The 19,599-nt window shown below is 42.3% G+C and overlaps 1 protein-coding gene across 3 annotated transcripts in view; it reads right to left on the bottom strand.

The window, feature by feature from the left end:
- Positions 1-19,599, bottom strand: part of spock1 (SPARC (osteonectin), cwcv and kazal like domains proteoglycan 1) — a 70,108-nt gene that overhangs the window by 8,061 nt on the left and 42,448 nt on the right. For all 3 annotated transcript variants that reach the window (XM_037461412.2, XM_037461410.2, XM_062560689.1), the window contains 3 exons: positions 9,276-9,390; positions 7,032-7,164; positions 4,479-4,599 (listed from right to left, as the gene is read on the bottom strand). In XM_037461412.2, coding sequence (XP_037317309.2) covers positions 4,479-4,599; positions 7,032-7,164; positions 9,276-9,390 — 369 coding nt within the window. The remainder of the gene's footprint in view (positions 1-4,478; positions 4,600-7,031; positions 7,165-9,275; positions 9,391-19,599) is intronic.

Below are 19,599 nucleotides of genomic sequence, written 5' to 3'. Positions count from 1 at the left end.
TGATTTGCCTCAAGCTATCAGCTCTCCAGAACAATCGGACTGGCATTGAGTTAAGGTTATTCTAGATAATGATCAATAATATACCGTGAGCATGGACAGGGGGACAGGTCATATAAGTGGGATGGTTGCAAAGAGAACCAGAACCAGTGTGACTTTTAGCCACGGGAGGGAGACTACTTTTGTATAATGATGGCATTTTAGGCAAAGTTCAGCCTTTTCAATCCTTTGTTGTTTGGACGTAAATGTAGGTTTTGATAGAAGTTTACATTGAGGTTAGCATGAAAGATGGTGCTGATGAATAAGAAAATGATACCACCAACAACAGAAAGTCTTCAAAACAAAACACTAATTCGTATTGTTTTTCAGGTGACTAATAGAAAGGAAAGGTTTTACTCAGCTGCCATGGTTCTTGTTAAAAGTATATGAACAAATATTTTGACTTAATACAGTAAAAAAGCTGCCTGTGCTTTCACTACTGTAATATTCCCATGTAAGAGTCGTTAGTTAGTAGACACAGAGGGGGATTATTAGGCAAAATAGGCAGTTTATATCATTATACTAAACATAAAAAACTAATTTATCAATGCTACATTGTTATAACAATTTAGGAATGCATTATTCTAAGTAGGTTAATTCACTTTCTATCTCAACACTAGATAAATGAGCTCCTTTGCTGTGATGCATACTTGGAGCAGTTTATTCAGAATAGCTGCCCCGCATTGGTACTGATGCTGGATTTATTTAGTATTAACTGTACGAGCAGCAACAGCGACTTCGTTTTTCCAACTCATCAAGTCGTCATTACAGTCTGAATGATATAATTTGCCCACACGACATCCCTCCCTCGGGGGATTGGCTTCACCGTAACAACGTCCGGGAAACACAAGGTAGCTCGTGAGAAAGCCAAAAAAGTGCTTGAACAAATGACCACTGCAGCTTTTCTTTTGTGAGGAAAGTCTCAAGAGGACACAATAAAAATGCTCCACAGGCAATTTTCACACCAGTCAGCACTCTGGAAAAACAGCCCATAGCGATTGGCAAGTGTTGGGAGAGGATGAGAAGTGTGGAGGCAGAAAAGAGGAGAACACAATGTGTGCACCTGTGTGCTCTCCATGGAGCCGTGTGACAGAACTGCCAAGGGTTGAATTCAGCGAGCGGATTCAACCCATTGAGCTTTTAACAGTTTTCAGTCTCTAGTTGAGAGAAAAATGTATTTTTTATTATTATCTTTAACCACAACCAGAACCGCCTCGGCCCAAAATCATCAGAAAGATGGCTTTGCGTCAGCTCGAGTCTTTGCTTTATGTGAGACTGATGATGTGCAACGTGGCGGCAGTGCTGCCTCGGGAAGAACAGCAGATCAAATGAAATCTCAGAGTCTCTGGGTCAACGTGTTAACCTTCGCTGATAAACAGAAAAACGACACCAATGGACATTATCTGAGCAAATCAGGTTCACGTGATCTTAATTTGTCATTTAAATAAAGATTAAACCAAATGTATCAATTAACATAGACAAGTAACCTATAATCATGGCCTAATTGTTTAATCTCTCACTTCCAGAGTTTCTGCCCCACGTCTATGTAGTTTTTAATAATAGACTGGATAGCCAGGATGAATAGAATTTGTTTGTGTCATATGGTCAAAGGGTAAGGAGAGGGTTGAATGTTTTTGGCAACATTAAAGTGCAGAAAGCCTAAAAATGGAGTTGGAACTCTGACTGTAAAACAATGGATTGGCGGCTTGAGAGTAAAAAAAATGAGCATACAGATAGAGATGGAAGTTCTGTCATTTGCGGGTTTCTGTTTTGTTTTGTAATTCCCTGGTATCGCTTCAGGTAACTTCCCTTTCTGCCTGTGTGTATTATTTCCCCCTCCCAATCAGCTTCACCTGTTCCCAAATACCCCTCCTCCTCCTCCTCCTCAGTGTACTTGTTGTGTGTCAGTAAGTCTTAGTACCGTCGGGTCAAGCCTTTCAGGATTTTCACTCTGGGAATTTTGTCAGCTGGTTTGTGACTCGACCTGGGCGCTGTTGGTGGTGCATTTAGGTGCATTTATATGCATGAACCTGTGCTGGTCTCACAGTCTCATCTGGGGCCTTCGGTCACTATCAGTCAAGATCAGTGCAGCGATAAAAGAGGGCCGACGGACAGACGGATTCATCTTAAGCGCTGCTTGTTGAATCTGCCTCGGCTTCCTCCTCAATTTCGATAGATGGAATATCTATTGTCAAGTTATCGCACTGCTTTCTTTTGTCTTTTTTGTTAGCTGGAGACTCGCTGCCGTCTTTTACACACAGTGGGGGACCTTGTGTGTAATGATTTGGAGCGTTTCGCTTTTTAGTGAAACGATGTTTACGCCGGGACTGACATTCCTTACATAAGAGCGTAATTCTTATGAATATAGTCTTCTGAAGAATAGTTCAAATCACCACCGTACCTTATACGCTTGTTTAAATTATGTATGAATTTCCATGCAAGATGTAATTACCTCATATTTCCTGGCATTATATCCATTACATTTTCAGTACTTGATGTTAAAATTCCTCACATTCAAATATGTGAATAAAATATAGACGACGTGTGTGGATTCTCACTAGAGGGTAAAATAAGGTGTGTTAAATAAAGAGTGGGGAGTGAATGAGGGTCGGATTTCCTTGAACTCTAATCAGTGGAGTCAAAGCCGCTCACTGATGGTTTGTGCCAACCTGAATTGGACAAACAAATTGGCATTTCATATTCTTGTGCCTTAATGACTGTAATATATTGTACTGTGATGGCAGTGATGGTGTTTAAAACCAACTAAGGATGATAATGTATGTGAAAGAATCCGAGCTGAGTGGGATCGGTTGCTTTAGCGAAGCTTCTGCTGCGAGGATACGACTATGCAATAAATGCATGTCGGACAAACAACCTGCGTGCCATTACGTGTGCTTGATTCAAACAGATCAGTGGCACTTTAATGAGATGAACTCGTCCTGTCCAGCTTATTTCTGCAGATGTCAACTCACCATGACACTTACCTCATCTGCCTTCCATACAGATGAGCATCCACACGCACACGCAGTTTTCCCAATACCAGTCATGATAAATGTGTATCTACCAGCATTGCCAATCATTCTTTGTGGGAGTTATTAAGATACTGAGGGTACTACAGTCAAAAGGTATAGATAGCATGTGTTTAGTATTAAGACATATCATTATAAAATGCTATCTGCTCGCTAAAGATGTGCTACTCTTACACTAAATATACAGATAAATACTACTGTGTCGTGACGGTACAACAACCAGCTTGCAGAGCAGTTTGAACCTTTGGCTATCAGTAAACATAAAGGAGTGATAACACTAAGCGAACTGTTGCACTCGTTTGGCTGTTACCATAGGAACACAATCTGACACACACACAGTGTTATATTGCCATCTCCAACTGTTTACCATTTTGTGTTGTTGCTGAAATATTTTGACCCGTTATCTCACCATGCTGAAACTACAGAGACATTAATGAGAAGAAGATCCAGAGAGAGAGAGGAAATAGGAATACAAAAAAAGACTAAGTTTAGACTAAAGGGGGCAAGAGAGTCAGATAGAGATAGTTTAATGTTGGGTGATGTGGAAATGAATTATATTTCACTTCACACAAACGGTCCACTCCCAGACTCAAGCTCTTAGCAGACGAATCCCATAATTATAGATTCATTCAAACAAAGACGGGGAGGAATTAACTAGACGGCTGTCAAGTTTGTCAAACACAAGATCGCTCCCTGTTCCCTCCATCAGTCATCCTTACAGGAAGGAAGAGGAGACTTTGATAAAAAAAGAGAGCTGTAATAAGTGATTCGAAATAGGAGAGATGAGAAATGACCTCAGGGGGTATTATACATGTTCTCGTATAATCAAACAGGACATATTCTGAAAAAAGGTATAGATGGATGGGAAGATACACTCACAACACACACAGGCACACAAAGTTAAACCGTCCCACTACTCGGCCATCTGGGAGTTAGGAAGTCTGTTGCAAAAATAACAATCCATCCTTTTCTCTGCCGCTTTCCTTTAGATTGCATTTTTTTCCACCAGAAAATATCTTCATTTATCTACGGAAATCCTATTTTCACGACAAACAATAAGACACACACACACTCACTCCATCACTGTTCCCTGTAGCTGTCAGAAAAAACAGGTGGGGCGGGGGGCTGGAGGGACGGGGGAGGAAGAAAATAGCGTGAGAAAAAGGCGAGTTGACAGGAAAGGAATGGAACAATTTGAGGGATTACCGGTGAAAGTGTGCGTGCGTGTGTGTATCTGAAGCATCCCCCCTGAACTCAAAGGTAGTGACAAGCTCACAGCCGAAGAAATGGGACACTTTGTGTTGCATCCTAAATGACTACTAATCACAAGGATGCACTGCAAGAGGGCAGGTTGGCCACCTGAAAGAAGTAACTCTGTTAATTTCCACGCACAGAGAGAGACACACTACCCACCGGCCTTTCCAGTCTTATGTGGTGGTCTGCTGGGCTCCTGACCAGGCAAGCAGGGACACAGCCCGTCACATTTGGCTGAAATCGTCTTCCCAGACAAGCAGCTCTGGAACTCCAACTTACACTGTGGAGAGAGAACACAACCATGAGTAAAGAGGCTTTCTTCAAGGCTCCACATGTAGACATATGAAGACTTAAGGAGCCCTGCGTCAAAAGAAGTATGATATTCTCTATGGGTCAGGAGGATTTCTCTAGTAAGTTTAAGGAAGTTGTCTTGCATTGGAATTGGAGATGAATTGAAGTGTAAACACTTTACTGGAGTTAAAAAAGCAAATGTTCCCACCCAGTATCAAGGACATGGATTGGTGCTATTGCATCATGGGAAGAGTAGGGTTAAGTGTTTTTGGAACATGACCCTGGCAGAGACCAGCAGTCAGGATATTTTGGGGCCTATTCTGGACCGATTATTCGATCAATGTCTCTCTGTGTTGTAACCGTCCTCCGATTATAACTGAAACTTTGAATTTCCTGATTAAAGGAATGATTTTATGAGACAGGATGGGTATTTTATCTTCGATGAACACATGTGTCCATTACGCAGCCACGTAGACACACCATTAGACGAAGAGATGGCCAGTGACGTTCTATTATTAACTGCAGTAACAAAACCTAATGCAATGCAAAATAAGCAAGATGGACTACTTTGGAATGTAATTTAACAGTATAAATCTCATTCCAGGTAAGTGAGGGGTCAGCCATTGTTTGAACAAGTTGGGGGAAAAAAAAAATCCAATTTCCAAGAGGAATAATAACATCTGAAATGAGTTATGTAAATTGTGTTTGCGAGATGGTGTCGACAGGTTTTGTCGGGGTGAGAATTTGACCGTGCACACACATCCATACACATATCATGCATCCCTCACAGGCGTAGCCGTATCCTGCAGCCCTTTTATTTCCTATGTTGTAATTCAAATCCATCATTTCCTCCCTGTCGCCTCTTTGATAGCGCTGCTAATGTTGCTTAATGAAATTTGTTGACAAAGGAACAGCGCTATAACCTGCTCTCGATAAACTGAATTACCCGTCTGGGGAAGGAGAGGGAGAAAGGGAGAGGGAGAGAGAGAAAGAGAGAGAGAGAGGAGATGACCTCCCACAGTCACTGTCAGCCCACTGTGAGGCCCTATGAATCTTTATTTATGTCTCTCTCCAGGGGTTAATGTGGTTTTGATGAAACAGTGTTTTAACACCTGACTCGCTGGAGTAAAAATAAAGGAGGACGGGAGAAGATAGAAGAGGAAAGAGGAGGAGAGGAGAGGATGATTTAAGGGGAGGAAAGTAATGGACTAAACTTAGTGGGCCGAGGCCTCTCGGGGGATGGGAGCAGTGTCCTCTTAATAGGATATTGAGTGTGTGTTTCTGTGTGTGCGGTCACAATGAGGCCGGCATGTAATGCAATGATAAAACATGAATAAGATTGAGACCAGCAGTTCACTGGTGAGCAGAGTTAAAGATGGGCCACAGGGACCTTTTCATTCCACCAGCGAACTGAACCCCACCAACCAAATTACCACAGAAACCAAAGGGACTTCCAAGCCCTCCCCTTCCTTTTGTTCCTCTCCTTAGCACAGCTTCAGGCACATAGCTCATTAGTAAAGCCTGTGTCGTGACTTCCTAATACACCAGCGGCGGAACCTCACAGGCAACACGTTGATTCCTGCATCTGGTTTGGAGGTTTGTAACCTTGAAATCAAAGAAAAAAACGATCCAAACACCAAATGTCTGGAAGCTAAAGCTGAAAAATGCAGCAGAGGTTTGGATGGACGTCAAGCTTTCCGAGCAAAGAAAAACACAAGCGTGGTTTAACTGAAAGGTTTTCTTTCATCGATTCTGTCTCCTGACATGCTGTCACAGCAATTAAGAAAGAATACTGGAAAAGGAAGCACAATGTGCAGGTGTGCTCACAGCTGGGTCTACTCTGACAATACACCTGTCACAAAGACTTTGATTCAGCTCTAAAGATGTATTCTGGTGTACAGTCGTACAGTACTTCTGTATTGAATTGTGTTTCATCCCTTGTAGCCCAACCATTATGACTGGATGTCAGAAGGAATCCTGAGTCTTTCATATCAAGGACAGACCCACAATGCTTCATTTTTTTTCTTCAGCCGCCTACTTTTCTTCTTCGACTCGTCAATCTGATCTTCCCTCTACTCATTTCCTCCTTTCGTTTTCGCTCTATCGCGACATCGTGACTTTGTAACTTTATGTTATTTTATATAGCTGAGAGTGAGATTATAGGCAGAGGTTATTATGGGAGGAAATGGGGCTGGAGTAATAAGAGAAGATAGAGGTTTAAGAGCTTTTCAAATTGTCCCGTGGCCCTTCAAGCACTGCTTTTCTTGAAGCAATCCTGTCTTTATTTATGGTTAAAAATAAACTGTATTATTGAAGAAAAAAAAATATGCTGAGAATCTGCAACAAAAAAAACAAACACATTTGAGAAAGTAAATAGAGCAGAAGAAGTTAATAAAAGATAATAAAAAAGGGATATCTCACCCAAGAGGAGTAAGTGTGTCCGTCAGATCCACACACAGAACTCGACTGGGTGCCCGAGCATGGCCTACATTTCCCATGAGCTCCTGCTTCGAGCCTGTGCTTGTGGCCTGCACCGCCTTTCCTGGGTTTCACACTGAGAGTGAGAGACAGATTTTGAGAAGTCAGAAATCAGATCAGAATTTTGACATTACTTAAGTATGAGGTGTCCCGCACACACATGACAACACACGACAATGATATCCACGCTGGAGCCAAAAGCTCTCTAGTCTGAAATCATTTATTTTATGACTTTAACATTACTCTGATACATGCATGCGTGGGAGAACATTTAAGTGCAGGAATAACTTCGCAGGCAGCAGGAATAGTTTTCTACTCAGCACAAAGTTTGAAAAGTGTTTCAGGTTGTCAGGGTCAGCTGAAGCAGCGCAGATCCTGATTGGTCCACCGAGACCTTTTCTATAACGAGCATAATTGCGTTGGACACAAATCTGGCAGCAATTTTCTGTCTAAGTGCTCTCACTGAACACCGTGTTGCCTCCTGATCCATCGGGCAGAGATGGAATTAGCCAGGCTGACTCTTTACAGAGAATCTAATGTGTTGAGACAAACGATGCAAAGTGAACATCAACTATCTAAGTGAGCAAGTGGAGAATCCAACGTAAAAAAAACTCTAAATGCTAAATGCTCGTTTACTGGAATACTGATTTATTCATGACATCTTGGTGAGCTGAGTTGGTAAATAACCTATTTTCAGCATACAAACATATAAACACCTATGCATACACACACAAACACACACCTATTCCTGAAGATATATATATTTTCCTTCAGCATTTTTTAATAATCATTGGCAGGCAGGTTAGGCATGCACACTGAACTGATGAATACAAGGGTTCTGACAGATAAGGTAAGATGGAAGCATATTAAAAAACATTTAGGTCCAGGTTTGAAATATTTCTCCTGCGTGGTTTGAAGGGCATGTTTGGATTTTCTGGGAAGTGGGGGTATGCATGAAAATGATTCCCAGATAGAGTCCTCTGCAGAGAAATGACTTGTCAGACGTTCTATAGACATACTCCTCTCAAACAGAAACTACAAAGTGATAAATCTCTCTCTCTCTCTCTCCTCATAAGCCGCTGGACTGAAACCCCCTACTGAGAGTTTGCATGCTGCTATAATATGGAAAGGCTCTCATTTGGCGGTCCTTCAGCACCCTCACAGCAGGACAAAGGTGCATACCAATTAACAGTGCAAGGCTCCATAATATTTTTGAGTTATAGCCTGATTATAGCCGGTGAATACAAATGTCCCGGCTAGGGGCCAAACAATATGGCTGAGTAAGGGAAGTTAAGTCGGTGCACAGATGTATGAACATTGAAAAGAGAAGGTTACGCCTAAGTGTGTCCAATGCATCAGAACAAGTTAATTTGGTTTGCAAAGAATAACAATAATGAATCATCTCCGAGATAAACATAATGAAACAAAGTTCATTTTACTGTATTACTTCTGTCCGTAAATATCTCAACAAAGTCTGGAACTGTCCCCCTGAGAGGACACGCCATTGGCCTCATGCCAATTACTTACTCTCCTAATTAATAACATAATCCAAAACTTTGGTGATTGATGGTTTTGTGGAAATGGAGATTTTCGATGAATAGTTTGGCATATTAAATGTAAAATAGGCCTTTAATTGTTGCATTGTAAAAAAAAGAAGGTGCTAATGACTTTAATTAATTAAGCCCACAAAAGAGACCAAAAAAATCAAGGGTATGCTTCTTGAACTGAAAAATGGAAAAAACTCAAAATTGGCAAGATGAAAAGGTTGAAAACACAAAAAGTTGGTTGCTGACAAGAGTCCAGAGAGCCAACGAGTGCTGGGAATACGTGTCCGTACGTCTGTCACTAAAGCAAATTGTACTCAAAAAACGAGGTAGCGTGGTTCTTCTGGTGCAATTTGTCCAACGTTCCTTGAGGCTATTTAACGAAAGAGAACGTCATGGAACCAAGTAGCCCTAACTTTATTTTTTGATGTTCTTTTGTAGATCATACTGACATCAAATCAACCCCAATGTTTGGTTTGCAGCATTCTTTCTCCCCTGTAGCCGTCGTTGATGTAGTTATTTCCTGACATTTGTGTGATGGAAGGAGCAATGGATCAGTGGTCAGTGGACAGCGCGCTCTACTGAGTCACAATACCAATGATTAAAACACACACGGAAATGTCACACATTACCGGTTCTTTACCTGTGAGGTGGCTGCTTGTGATTGGTGCAGATGGCAGTCTGATAGTCATGGCTGACACACACCTTGTGGGGAGGGCAGCGCACCTTCAGACAGGGGTCTTTGGTGGCATCTGGACCTACGGGGAGAGAGCAGGGGTCAACCTCTGAGCTGCATTCACAGCAGGAGAATCAACGTAGTGCTGAAGTGGATGCGGGAAAACCTCCATTTCCCCCCCCCCCCCCTTTTCCCAGCTGGTCATTTGCCGCGTTTTGTGAAGCAGGACAAAAAAATAATGAGTTGGAGAGAAAGGCGTATAAGAAGAATGGTAATAGGTGCGAAGTAACCGTTGAGTTTTCCGCAGTGTGAGCTTCCTAATGAGGACTATTTTCTCCGAGCGTCAACCCCATCGTCTCCCAAATCAATCTCCAGTGACATTACTGCCGTGTCGGCCAGATACAGCTGGCTGGTGTCCAGGGTGACAGAGATCAAAGCACATCATTGACTCGGAGTACTGTGTCATTTCACACTAGGCCACCAGCATAAAGCCATTTTTATTTGACAGACAGAAAAATGAAGAAAAAAAAAAAACAGAAGGTGGAAAAGACAGTGGCAGTAAAATAAGAGACGAGAGACTCCTTCACCATCAAATACAAAACTAACTGTGTGGATCTGTTCAGGATTTTGGCCAGTCCTTCACTGAAGAAAAGATGTTGTTTAAGATTAAAGGGCTGCCAAAATAATCAATAGCTTTAAATATAACAGAAGTGAGCATGAGCTTGATGACGTCATTGAGATTGTTGGATGAACGTAGAAAATGTCTGAAATGGAAAAGTATACCAGAGTTGATGAATTTGGTCAGCTGGTCATTTAGGAGTAGAGCTGAAGATGAGAACTTTTTATTGTTGCAAGAATCTTTTGATTATTTAAACGAATGAATTGACTGTTTAGATTAACAATTGCATCATTAGTCAGTGGCTAAGTAATCAGCTCTTACATTTAGCTAGAAGTTGTTATGGGCTAGCTAACTATAAAAGCAATAAAGAATACTGAATTAGAAAATACACAATTTAAATAACATATATCAAAATAAATCAAGTCTGGCCCTGGGCCAAGTTACTACAGCAACGGAACATATACAAAGGTCTTAGAGTAACACATATTTATGCATGCTTCAGGTCTTTTTTTGTGGCGTTGGTATCAATAAAATACTCTAAAAGTTCTTCTGCTTTGGATAAAACATTAGGATCAAATGCCCAGGTCTTCTTTAACCATATGATAGCATTTCCTCAAGAAGTCTTTAATATTTCCCCTGTCACGACTAGGGTTGGGTATCGAGAATCGATTGGAGTCGGGATTAGCTTTGCGATTTACCCGGTATCGTTCAAAAGATTAAAATTCGATTCCTAGTTTCGATTCTCAGTCCGCCGGCGCCGACCGGAAATAGAAACCGCTGAACACCAACGAAGAAGCGTCCACTGGAAGTGTTGGCATAACAGCGCGATCGAACATGGATAGCGTCCCGGTTGTTGTGAATTTGTTACGAATCAGACCAGTGTGCACGCGGGGGCCGGGTGGCCCGAGCGGAGCGGTCCTATCTGTTAAAATGAGCAGTGAGGCTGGCTAGCACCCCCCCCCCCCCCCCCCCCGACCGCTAGCACCCCCCCCGCCAGCGAAAGTGTCCCTGATTTGGGGTTGGGAGAGATGGCCCCGTGTTTGACGCGCTGCGCCGACCGTCCTCCGCTGCCTCTTCCTCTGGCTTCAAGGGCCCATCAGTGGGAGCAAGGTAACGTTTAAGTACCTGCAGTATCATACACTCATGTGTAAATGTGTTTTTGTGAGGTTTCAAAAACAAAGCTCTCTTGAGGAAAGTGTACCCCTGTTAAATATATTCATAATTTATCATGTTTATACAATATTGAAGTTCATAGTTTGATATTTATATTGTAGTTGAAAACAGCCCTGTTAGAAATTCATAGTAAAGTTAATAAAAAGTAAAAAGTTCATAGAATTAACATTGATGGAGAAGATCAGACTATTTCCTTCAGAAAGACCCTTGGTTAGCTAGCTCATTTAAAATATCTTAAACTTAAACTTTTTTGACCCTGCCTCTTAAAAGAATCGGAATCGAGAATCGCTGGGAACCGGAATTGAAACCAGGAATCGGAATCAGAATCGTTCAAATTCAAACAATACCCAACACTAGTCACGACATTTAAAGGGATACCGGTATTATGGGTGTACGTGGCGACGCATGAGCTGTATTCAGTCTGATTAGTGCTCCCAGTCAGTCTGTGTGTGTACCTGCGTGTTTCCTCTAAGGCAGACTCCTCTCACTCGCAGTGGAAAGCCTTTTCTGTCCAGCAGGTATTTGCTGTCAGTCAGCCTGATGAAAGGCAGTTTATCAAACCGCTGTCTCCTCGGCTCCGCGGGAGGTGATGCTGACGGACGGCACAGGTGTGCACAGACGTCCAAATGCAGACAGCTGATTATATCAAATTGACAGTGTGGACATGAGTGAAATTCTCCCACACTTTGGAGGATTTTGGTCATGATTGTCAGCACTGTTGTCATGCAGCGACGAAGGCTTCATTGTTGTTTTTTGTCGACTACGTTGAGTATTCATTAAACTCTTAGATTGGAGTCTGAACAAAACTTTAGATGCACTGTGTTGCATATGAGAGGATCAAAAGTATCATGATAAAATCATTTGGATACCAGGAAAATATGAAGAAGGCATTCAGGAAGGAGGCCAAACAGCACATACAAGTAGGTACGGTGTTCATTTTTGGACATCCTCAGATCTCAGACTCAAACGAAAGGGCGTCAGGTCTTAGACCAAAAGTCCTCACTCAGGTGAAAGGGCTTCAGTCTCAGAAAAACCTCCGTCATTCAACTCCGCCAAACCAAACGGCCTCATTCTTCCTCCGTGTTGGTCAAGCTAACGTTAGCAGTTTTATCGCTAGCTCATGCACTGACATAATGAGCTATGACTTGCAAACTCACCGTATTAGAAGGATGCGCACTCAGTAGAAAGCGATTTATTTAGGCGAGAAACAGCCTGTGGTGGGGCCCCTAGGGTTGTTAGGTCAAGCCCCGGGTTTGCTATGATGACTCTATTGAAATATTAGGTGGAGCAGGGGCCCCATTGATGAGCACAGCCGAGGGAAGGGATGGGAGTATGAAAGGATGTGTGTGCAGGGGGATTTTTGTGAAGTCAGTGAACACACGGATGAAGAGAATGAGGAAACAAGACGGGAAAGGTCAGTTGTCAGAGGGAGGACCAGGCACTCGGGGGGTGAGGCTGCACGGCCCTGAAGGAGGGGTCGCTTTGATATCATGTAGCACGAAGCATGTTTGTTGTTGCCAGAGGATTAATGGAAGCTGAGTAAAGTTCATAGCAAGGTGTTTCTCGTGCCATTGAAGGGAATGCTCACAGTCTCTATACTGCTGGTTTCGGACTGCACTTGTGAATTGATTGCTGGGATCCTCGAGGTAGTGATGGATGAGGAGAGGCTGGAAGCCGGCGCTTTGCCCCAAATCTTGTCTCTCACAGACTAAAGGGAAGGAAGTCTGAGTGGATGGGCCCTCGAGACTGGTAGTCATAGTCACCTGATCCCCAATCGGATAGATCAAAGACAAAGTGGGTATTAAGCCACAGACAGAGACCACGTCCTGGCACCACAGGGAACCAACTCAAAAAAGGTTTCAGATACCAAAGTCAACCAAGACGGAGCACACAGTATACAGATCAAGCATGCCTCACTGAGCGCGTCTTGAGCAGCGTGTGGTTAACATTATATAAAGCCAGTGGCATTGTCTCCATTAGTGGCCTAATGGCCTTTGTTTGAGTCACAGCTGGAGTCCGCTGTGAACATCATCGAGTTCCTGACTTGATCCCGCACTGCGCTGCAGTTTACACGCTGCTTTACCAGCGTTAAATCAGAGAGGTCCCTTGGCTGTCATCTCAAACAACCATACTTCCTCCTACCATCAGCTGTTAACGTACAGAACTTTGAACATATCTGGAGCTGTCAATGCATATGGGAGAGGTTTAGATGGTTAGAGCCTGAACTATGGACTAAAGTGCAATGTTGTAACCCACATAGTTTCCTCACAATCAGTAAAGAACATGCAGAGATACAAAGACGCATTACAGATGTGCCCTATACTCTGAGGAATATAGAGAGAAGGTATGTAAACCTCACTCCTGATGGCGGTCTGATCTGTGTGTTCAATCGTCTGCTTATTTGGGCTGTATCCTCGGCTGCATCCATCAACGCTGCAGGAAATTCATCTCATTTCACTTGCAACGCAAAATGACTTTTTATCACCGGGAGGAAATGAGAGATGAACGGAGAGGAGGGATCAAGGAAAAAAGAAGGATCGTATCTGGTTAACAGAACCGGAGGACAATTTAGGATTAGTGTGTGACCTCCACTTACAGACAAATTGGAAATCAGCCACACACATACAAATGAGCAAGTCTGTTTGTGCACCCAGAAAGTACAGAAAGCACCACGTGCGGACGTCTGGGGTGATACCATTTTCAACAGTGAAAAAGATTCGGCGAAACAATGACGCCCTGAGCGTAAAATAGTTTGGAGCGTATCTATGATGAGGGATGAGGCTCGAGGGGAGGGGAAAAGGGAGAAGAAATCAGGAGAGGGATAGAAAAAAAATTGACAGGATGAAAATGGGGGGTGGGAGGAGACAGGAAGGAGAGAATCGGGTAAAAGAGGGTTCTATCCATCTATTTAAGGCTCCACTGAGCAGCACTGGCGGTTAAACCAGCCAATCAATTGTAATGCAGAAGCACTGCAACACGCTCTCTCTCACTTTCCTCAGGACCAGCCTCTCACCTGCTTTTAGGCCCCTCTCTTCTTTCTATTCTTGAGTACGAGTTTGTTCTTATGCGTGAATGAGACAATATTTGTAAGCAGTAGAACTTGAACGTCTGTTCATTCCAAAGAGCCGAGGAAAACACATTTCCACACTCAAACCCACACCTTTACCTTGAAATATATTATTGATTTATGTAAATTACCAAGCTTGTCTGTTGCTGATAAAATGTGGCTAAATCTGCGTGAGGTAAATATTATGACTCTTCATTAGACATTTTGCTTTACAGAGAAATTGACAATGTGAAAGTTTGTGAGTGAGAATAGCAGCTCTGAACACAGAAGCCTTGTTGTGTGTGTGTGCCCGTGTGTGTGTGTGTGTGTGTGCATGTGTGTGTGTGTGTGGACACCCGGGCGCTGTGCTACAGCTCTCTAGGGCCGAGACAGATGGAAGGGACAAAGCAGCAAGGGCACGAGACAACAGCAGATCAATATCAAGTGAACAGGAATGTTTTCTAATTGATTTCAAATTGGGCACATTTGCACCTTTATGTCTGAAACTGAAGTTGTCAAACTTCTGTTTGGATACAAACTTTTTTTTTGGAATTCCCGTCAATCACTTGTAAAATGCTCCTTAACCCTGTGAGACCAGCTGTCCCCATAGTAGCTTTTTACAATTATGGAAGCATTTTTTGGAAGTTGGCATGTGTGTATGAAATGATTTGCTGCGACCTCTGGGATGGTTACAGTTCCTGCTGGCGCTGAGCATGAATGGCTTTCCTAGTTCTATTATCAGCCGGGACATTACTGCACAGTTGCACAACAGATGAGCTCACAATCCAATCGAAAAAGAGCAGTACTCCCAGTATACTCCACATGTCAAAGGTTTGAGGCATTAAAACAAGGCAAGGATTTTTTTCCTCGAGCCTTAGTATTCTAATCTGGTTAATTTGATCATTCTTCAATTAGCACTAAATCCAGTGTAACAAATGGTTTCAACCTCTATAACGTTTTCAATTCAATAATTCATTTTTTTTCGAAGTTATAAATAGAATGAAAAAAAAAGAAAAAAAAGTCAGTCTTTTGAAACTCTCAAAGCATCTGTTTTAAAATCCTTTAAAGAACTGCCATGGCCTTGTACAGAGCAGCCTTTTGAGAGCCTACAATGAGACATACTTTAAAATCTGTTGACCTGGATCCCTCGTGGCGTCGGGCTTTAAAAATGCTGCTGTTGCTGTAAATGCAGCATCATCCCAGCATCCATCTGGTCTGATTTACTTGTATATACTGGGGAGTAGGGGGGATCAATATGTTTCATGTTTGGTAGCTCAACTCAGCCAGTACAGCAAGAACATAAATGAAAACAGAGTCCCCGCTGAAGAGTAAACCGGTGCTGCAGCTCAGGGAAAAGACTCCGACACAAACAACTTCATCTCGCTGAAGATGACGAACAAAGTCACTTTTATAAAGCGCATGTGAAATGATGCCCTAATGCTGTGTGTCTATAGAAGGGATGTAAAGGCAAAGTGAAGGTAGATGGGTTTAATAAAAGTCGTGTCAGCTCTCCTCACCATCTTACTTTATGTCTCAATAGATGTGTTCCTGCACAGGTTTGACTGAGTCACAATGAACCATCATTCACAAACAACCCACGTGTAGGTTTTGAACACATATACTGGACAGTATGTCCAGCAAATTGTTCTCGACAATTTGACTTATGTGGAAAGTTGCAGGGAATACTGAGAGTTGTATTGTTGTCATTAAATGAAAATCTGTGTTTAAATGATGAAAACGTTAGTGAATCACTTTTATTTGCATTAGCGTGGCAGTGCTCTTAATCTAAGGTGCCCACAAGCACTCCTTTTTAAAAATTCCAGGACGCTCCTACCTTGAACATAACTCCCAGTCATATAATTGCAACCATGCACTTCATACTTGAACCTGTAACATTTCATTACAATTAGAGCTGACAGAAATGTGCCCTCTTTAACCACTTTTTTTTGTCTCTTTAAGAATTTTTTCCCCTTTTTCTTTCACCCTTAACGTTCCTGATGGGAAAAACTGTCTAGAGAAGAGATGGGTACGATGAAGCGCTCTCCCTGTGTCCTCTGATACTGGACGGAGGCCATAATGGAATGAAGTGATTGGATAATAAAGATAGTCACAGTCAAATAGAAGATAGCACATCACCAACACATTCTGTCAGCGAGAAGGGAGTCACCTCAAATTAATTGCTGCTGAGCTGGACATGGGTCAACGGGGTGTTTTCAGAATATATGTGTGTGTGTGTGCTCTTTTATCGTCACTTTGCCCGTTGCACTCCCCAGCCACTGTTTCTAATAGCTCATAAAAGAAACACATTATGAATCAAATAAACGAGAACTTCAACAATCATTCACAGAGGACAGATATCGGACTGTTATTTGATAAAAGAGCATCACTTTCAGGCTTTCATAAATGAATTAAAAGGTGTTTTTTCTATTTTACCTCGCGGGCTACAAAGTAAAAACAGGCAAAGGAGAAAAAGAGAGAGAACAGAAAGATACAAAGAATCAGGAGGAAAAGGAAACGCTTTGCTGTGTGTTTTGTGAGCGTTCCTCGTGGTCCGAGTCTTTGGCCTATGAGAGGCTCTGGATGGATGACAGGAATGATGGAAGCATGAAAGCACATAGAGGGCCTCGGGGAGGACGCACTGATACAACGGGTTCACCATCCAGAAAATGAATTATTGAAAACGTGAAGAAAATCATATTGTTGTGAACTGAAATAGAGGAGATAAACAGGCTGTAACAGTTTGAATGTCAGAGAAGAACCAGTAGTGGCTGAAGGGAGAAAAATATCCGCAGAGGAAGAAGAAAGACTATTGACTATCGCTTTGCATGAATATTCATCACTGCCAGGCGAACATTACACGCACAGCAGCACATGCACACTTACTTTACTGTCAGCATATAGCAGTTGAAAACTAACAGTATAAAAACACGTAATGAAAAAGCCTTTGAAGACAGCTGAAGTAGCAAAGATACATTTCAGTACAACGCGTGTTTTCAGTCGAGGTGGACGCTGTGTACGAGAGAGTTGTACATAAACAGCTCCGTTTGAAGTGCGTTTATAATTCTAATCATCATTATGGGAAACAGAAAGTAAAATCCAATAAGCATGAAATAGGCCTCGATTGGAGGGAAAAGGCACACACTGAGGGAAACGCAGCGGCCGATACCGGAGTCCCGAACTGGGTCCCGAGTCAGCAGAAACAAGCAGTGGGAGCAGCTCAGGAGCTTTTCATCGGGGGCAAACAGCTCAGCGTCGGCTGTGTGCAACGGGATTCAATTCTGAACATCTTATCAACAGTCAGCTCGGTCTGCTGTGAAAACGCTCCCACAGCTTTTGGCTCATTTCACTGTGTTTGTGTGTGTGTGTGTGTGGACACTTTTTACAACAACAACTTTTTACAGCAACACTGAAGCTGTGACTCACACCTCATTCGTGTGAACATGCTGCAGCGTTTGTGCAGTCCGTGTTTTTATTTGCCCCAAACAGCCCACGTACCTTGTCCACAAGCTAGCTGCGTGCTAGCTAACAACGGACACACTGACTGTCTGTGTGTGTGTCTGTGCGTGGGTTTGTTAGTCTGACTGATCCAAGAACTGAGCAGAATCTTCCTCTAGTCAATTGAAGCTACTGGATTTGTGTCTGGTTGTTTGTGACAGGGTTGGAAGGGGATGGTCTGCAGCTGTGCAGGAGGGAAACGTTGTATTTGATTTATTATTGATTTTTATTTTGCACTGGTGCACAGTGGTCCATCTTCTTCCTCTCTTTCTTAACTGACCGTGTGCTGCCGACAGAAAATGAGTTCATGTCAGGATGACCTTTAATCAAACTCAGGAGAGGTCACAATGAAGCCCACAAGAGACTCACATGCTTTGGCTCATTGACACCGTTTCTTCTTTCTTCGTCTTTCCTCTCAGTCACTCAGATGCGCGTGCATACACACACGCACACACGCACGCACACGCACACACACACACACACACACACACACACACACACACACACACACACACACACACACCACAGTAGATGACAGATCTGGCCTCTTGTCTCACCTTCAGTGTCAAGAATGATTAAATGTTATTGCTCTGTTCTAGACTGAGGCCTTCTGTAATCTGAAGTTTAAGAGTGTTTGTGTGTGTGTGTGTGTCCTATTATTATCCACTCACATTCACCAATTTGTACTAAAATGTGCAAAATATGACACACCAAAGTTCTGCATACCCATTAAATCATCCTTGTAATCTATGTGTCTAAGGAATGCATAGCAGAAATACCACACTATATAATGTTTTTCCAGTATAAAAATTACTTTTAATATATATATTTTTTTTTAATGTAGTAAAGGAGATAAATTGTGCTGATCTGAACACATTATGCTCCCAGCAACTCCACATCACATTCAACATGAGTGGAGAGTTACATTAAACTACATCTGACCAAAAATACGAAACGAGTCAAACTAAAAGATTTGTTTGGCGCATGTGGGCTCAACTCCAGTGATTGGCTTCATTTTTAGATGAGCTCAGGACATCTCTGGCTTTCACAACTCACTGCCCCACATGTTGACATTTGACTGAAAACACTGAGATGTAGCTCTACAGTGTTGTAAATGTTGCTGATTACAAGACTTGTAAATGACCAAAGATTGACCACAGACCACAGCATCTGTGTTTGAGCTGATGAACGATCAGGAAGAGAGATGCTGTTTATTCAGGCTGAATCTCACAGCAGCACAATATGGCTGCGGTTTATGAATTAATATAGGCTTTGATACTGTGGATTACTGGATGATACCAAGCAGCTTATCTGCAATTGGTTTAGATCTAAACATGTGTAATTGGTTTTGTAATTACAGAGCGAACAGAACACAACATGTGCATCCTTCACATGTGAATTTGCATTGGATTTACCGATTGGTTCCACATTTAGTTTTCCATCTGCCAACCTATCAACTGATTTATGAGCATTCAGAGTAAGTGGACATTAGAGTCAAGCTAAACCAGCCATTACACAGAACACATAGTGAATATTCATGCATCTCATATTATATTTAAGTAATTGTGTTATAAGGTTATTAACAAATCATAGTAACTTTTCTTATGAAAATATAGCTTTTCAATTTGAATTGTTGAATAAAAATATTTGTATTTATATTTGATTAATCATGCTAATCGCCCTTTTAGGCCTGTACATTAAAGATGAATGAGCTTCATACATTTTCCATATACTGCAACTTACGGCTGCACGGTATGGCCAAAAATCCATATCATGGTACATTTTGACGGAATCCCTGTATATCACGGTATTGCTTTTTCAAGTAAACACATTAATTCATTGACCCCGAAAACGGCCGCGGCTACCCGAACAGCTGTTGGCCACTAGCGGCCAACTTGATCGCAACTGGCTGGCTACTAGCCAGTTAGCGTGTTAGCTTATTGTGGCTGCTGGTGTTG

The sequence above is a fragment of the Pungitius pungitius genome, chromosome 2, assembly GCF_949316345.1.
Source record: "Pungitius pungitius chromosome 2, fPunPun2.1, whole genome shotgun sequence".
Lineage (NCBI taxonomy): Eukaryota > Metazoa > Chordata > Actinopteri > Perciformes > Gasterosteidae > Pungitius > Pungitius pungitius.
This window is presented reverse-complemented; position numbering and strand designations above follow the sequence as displayed.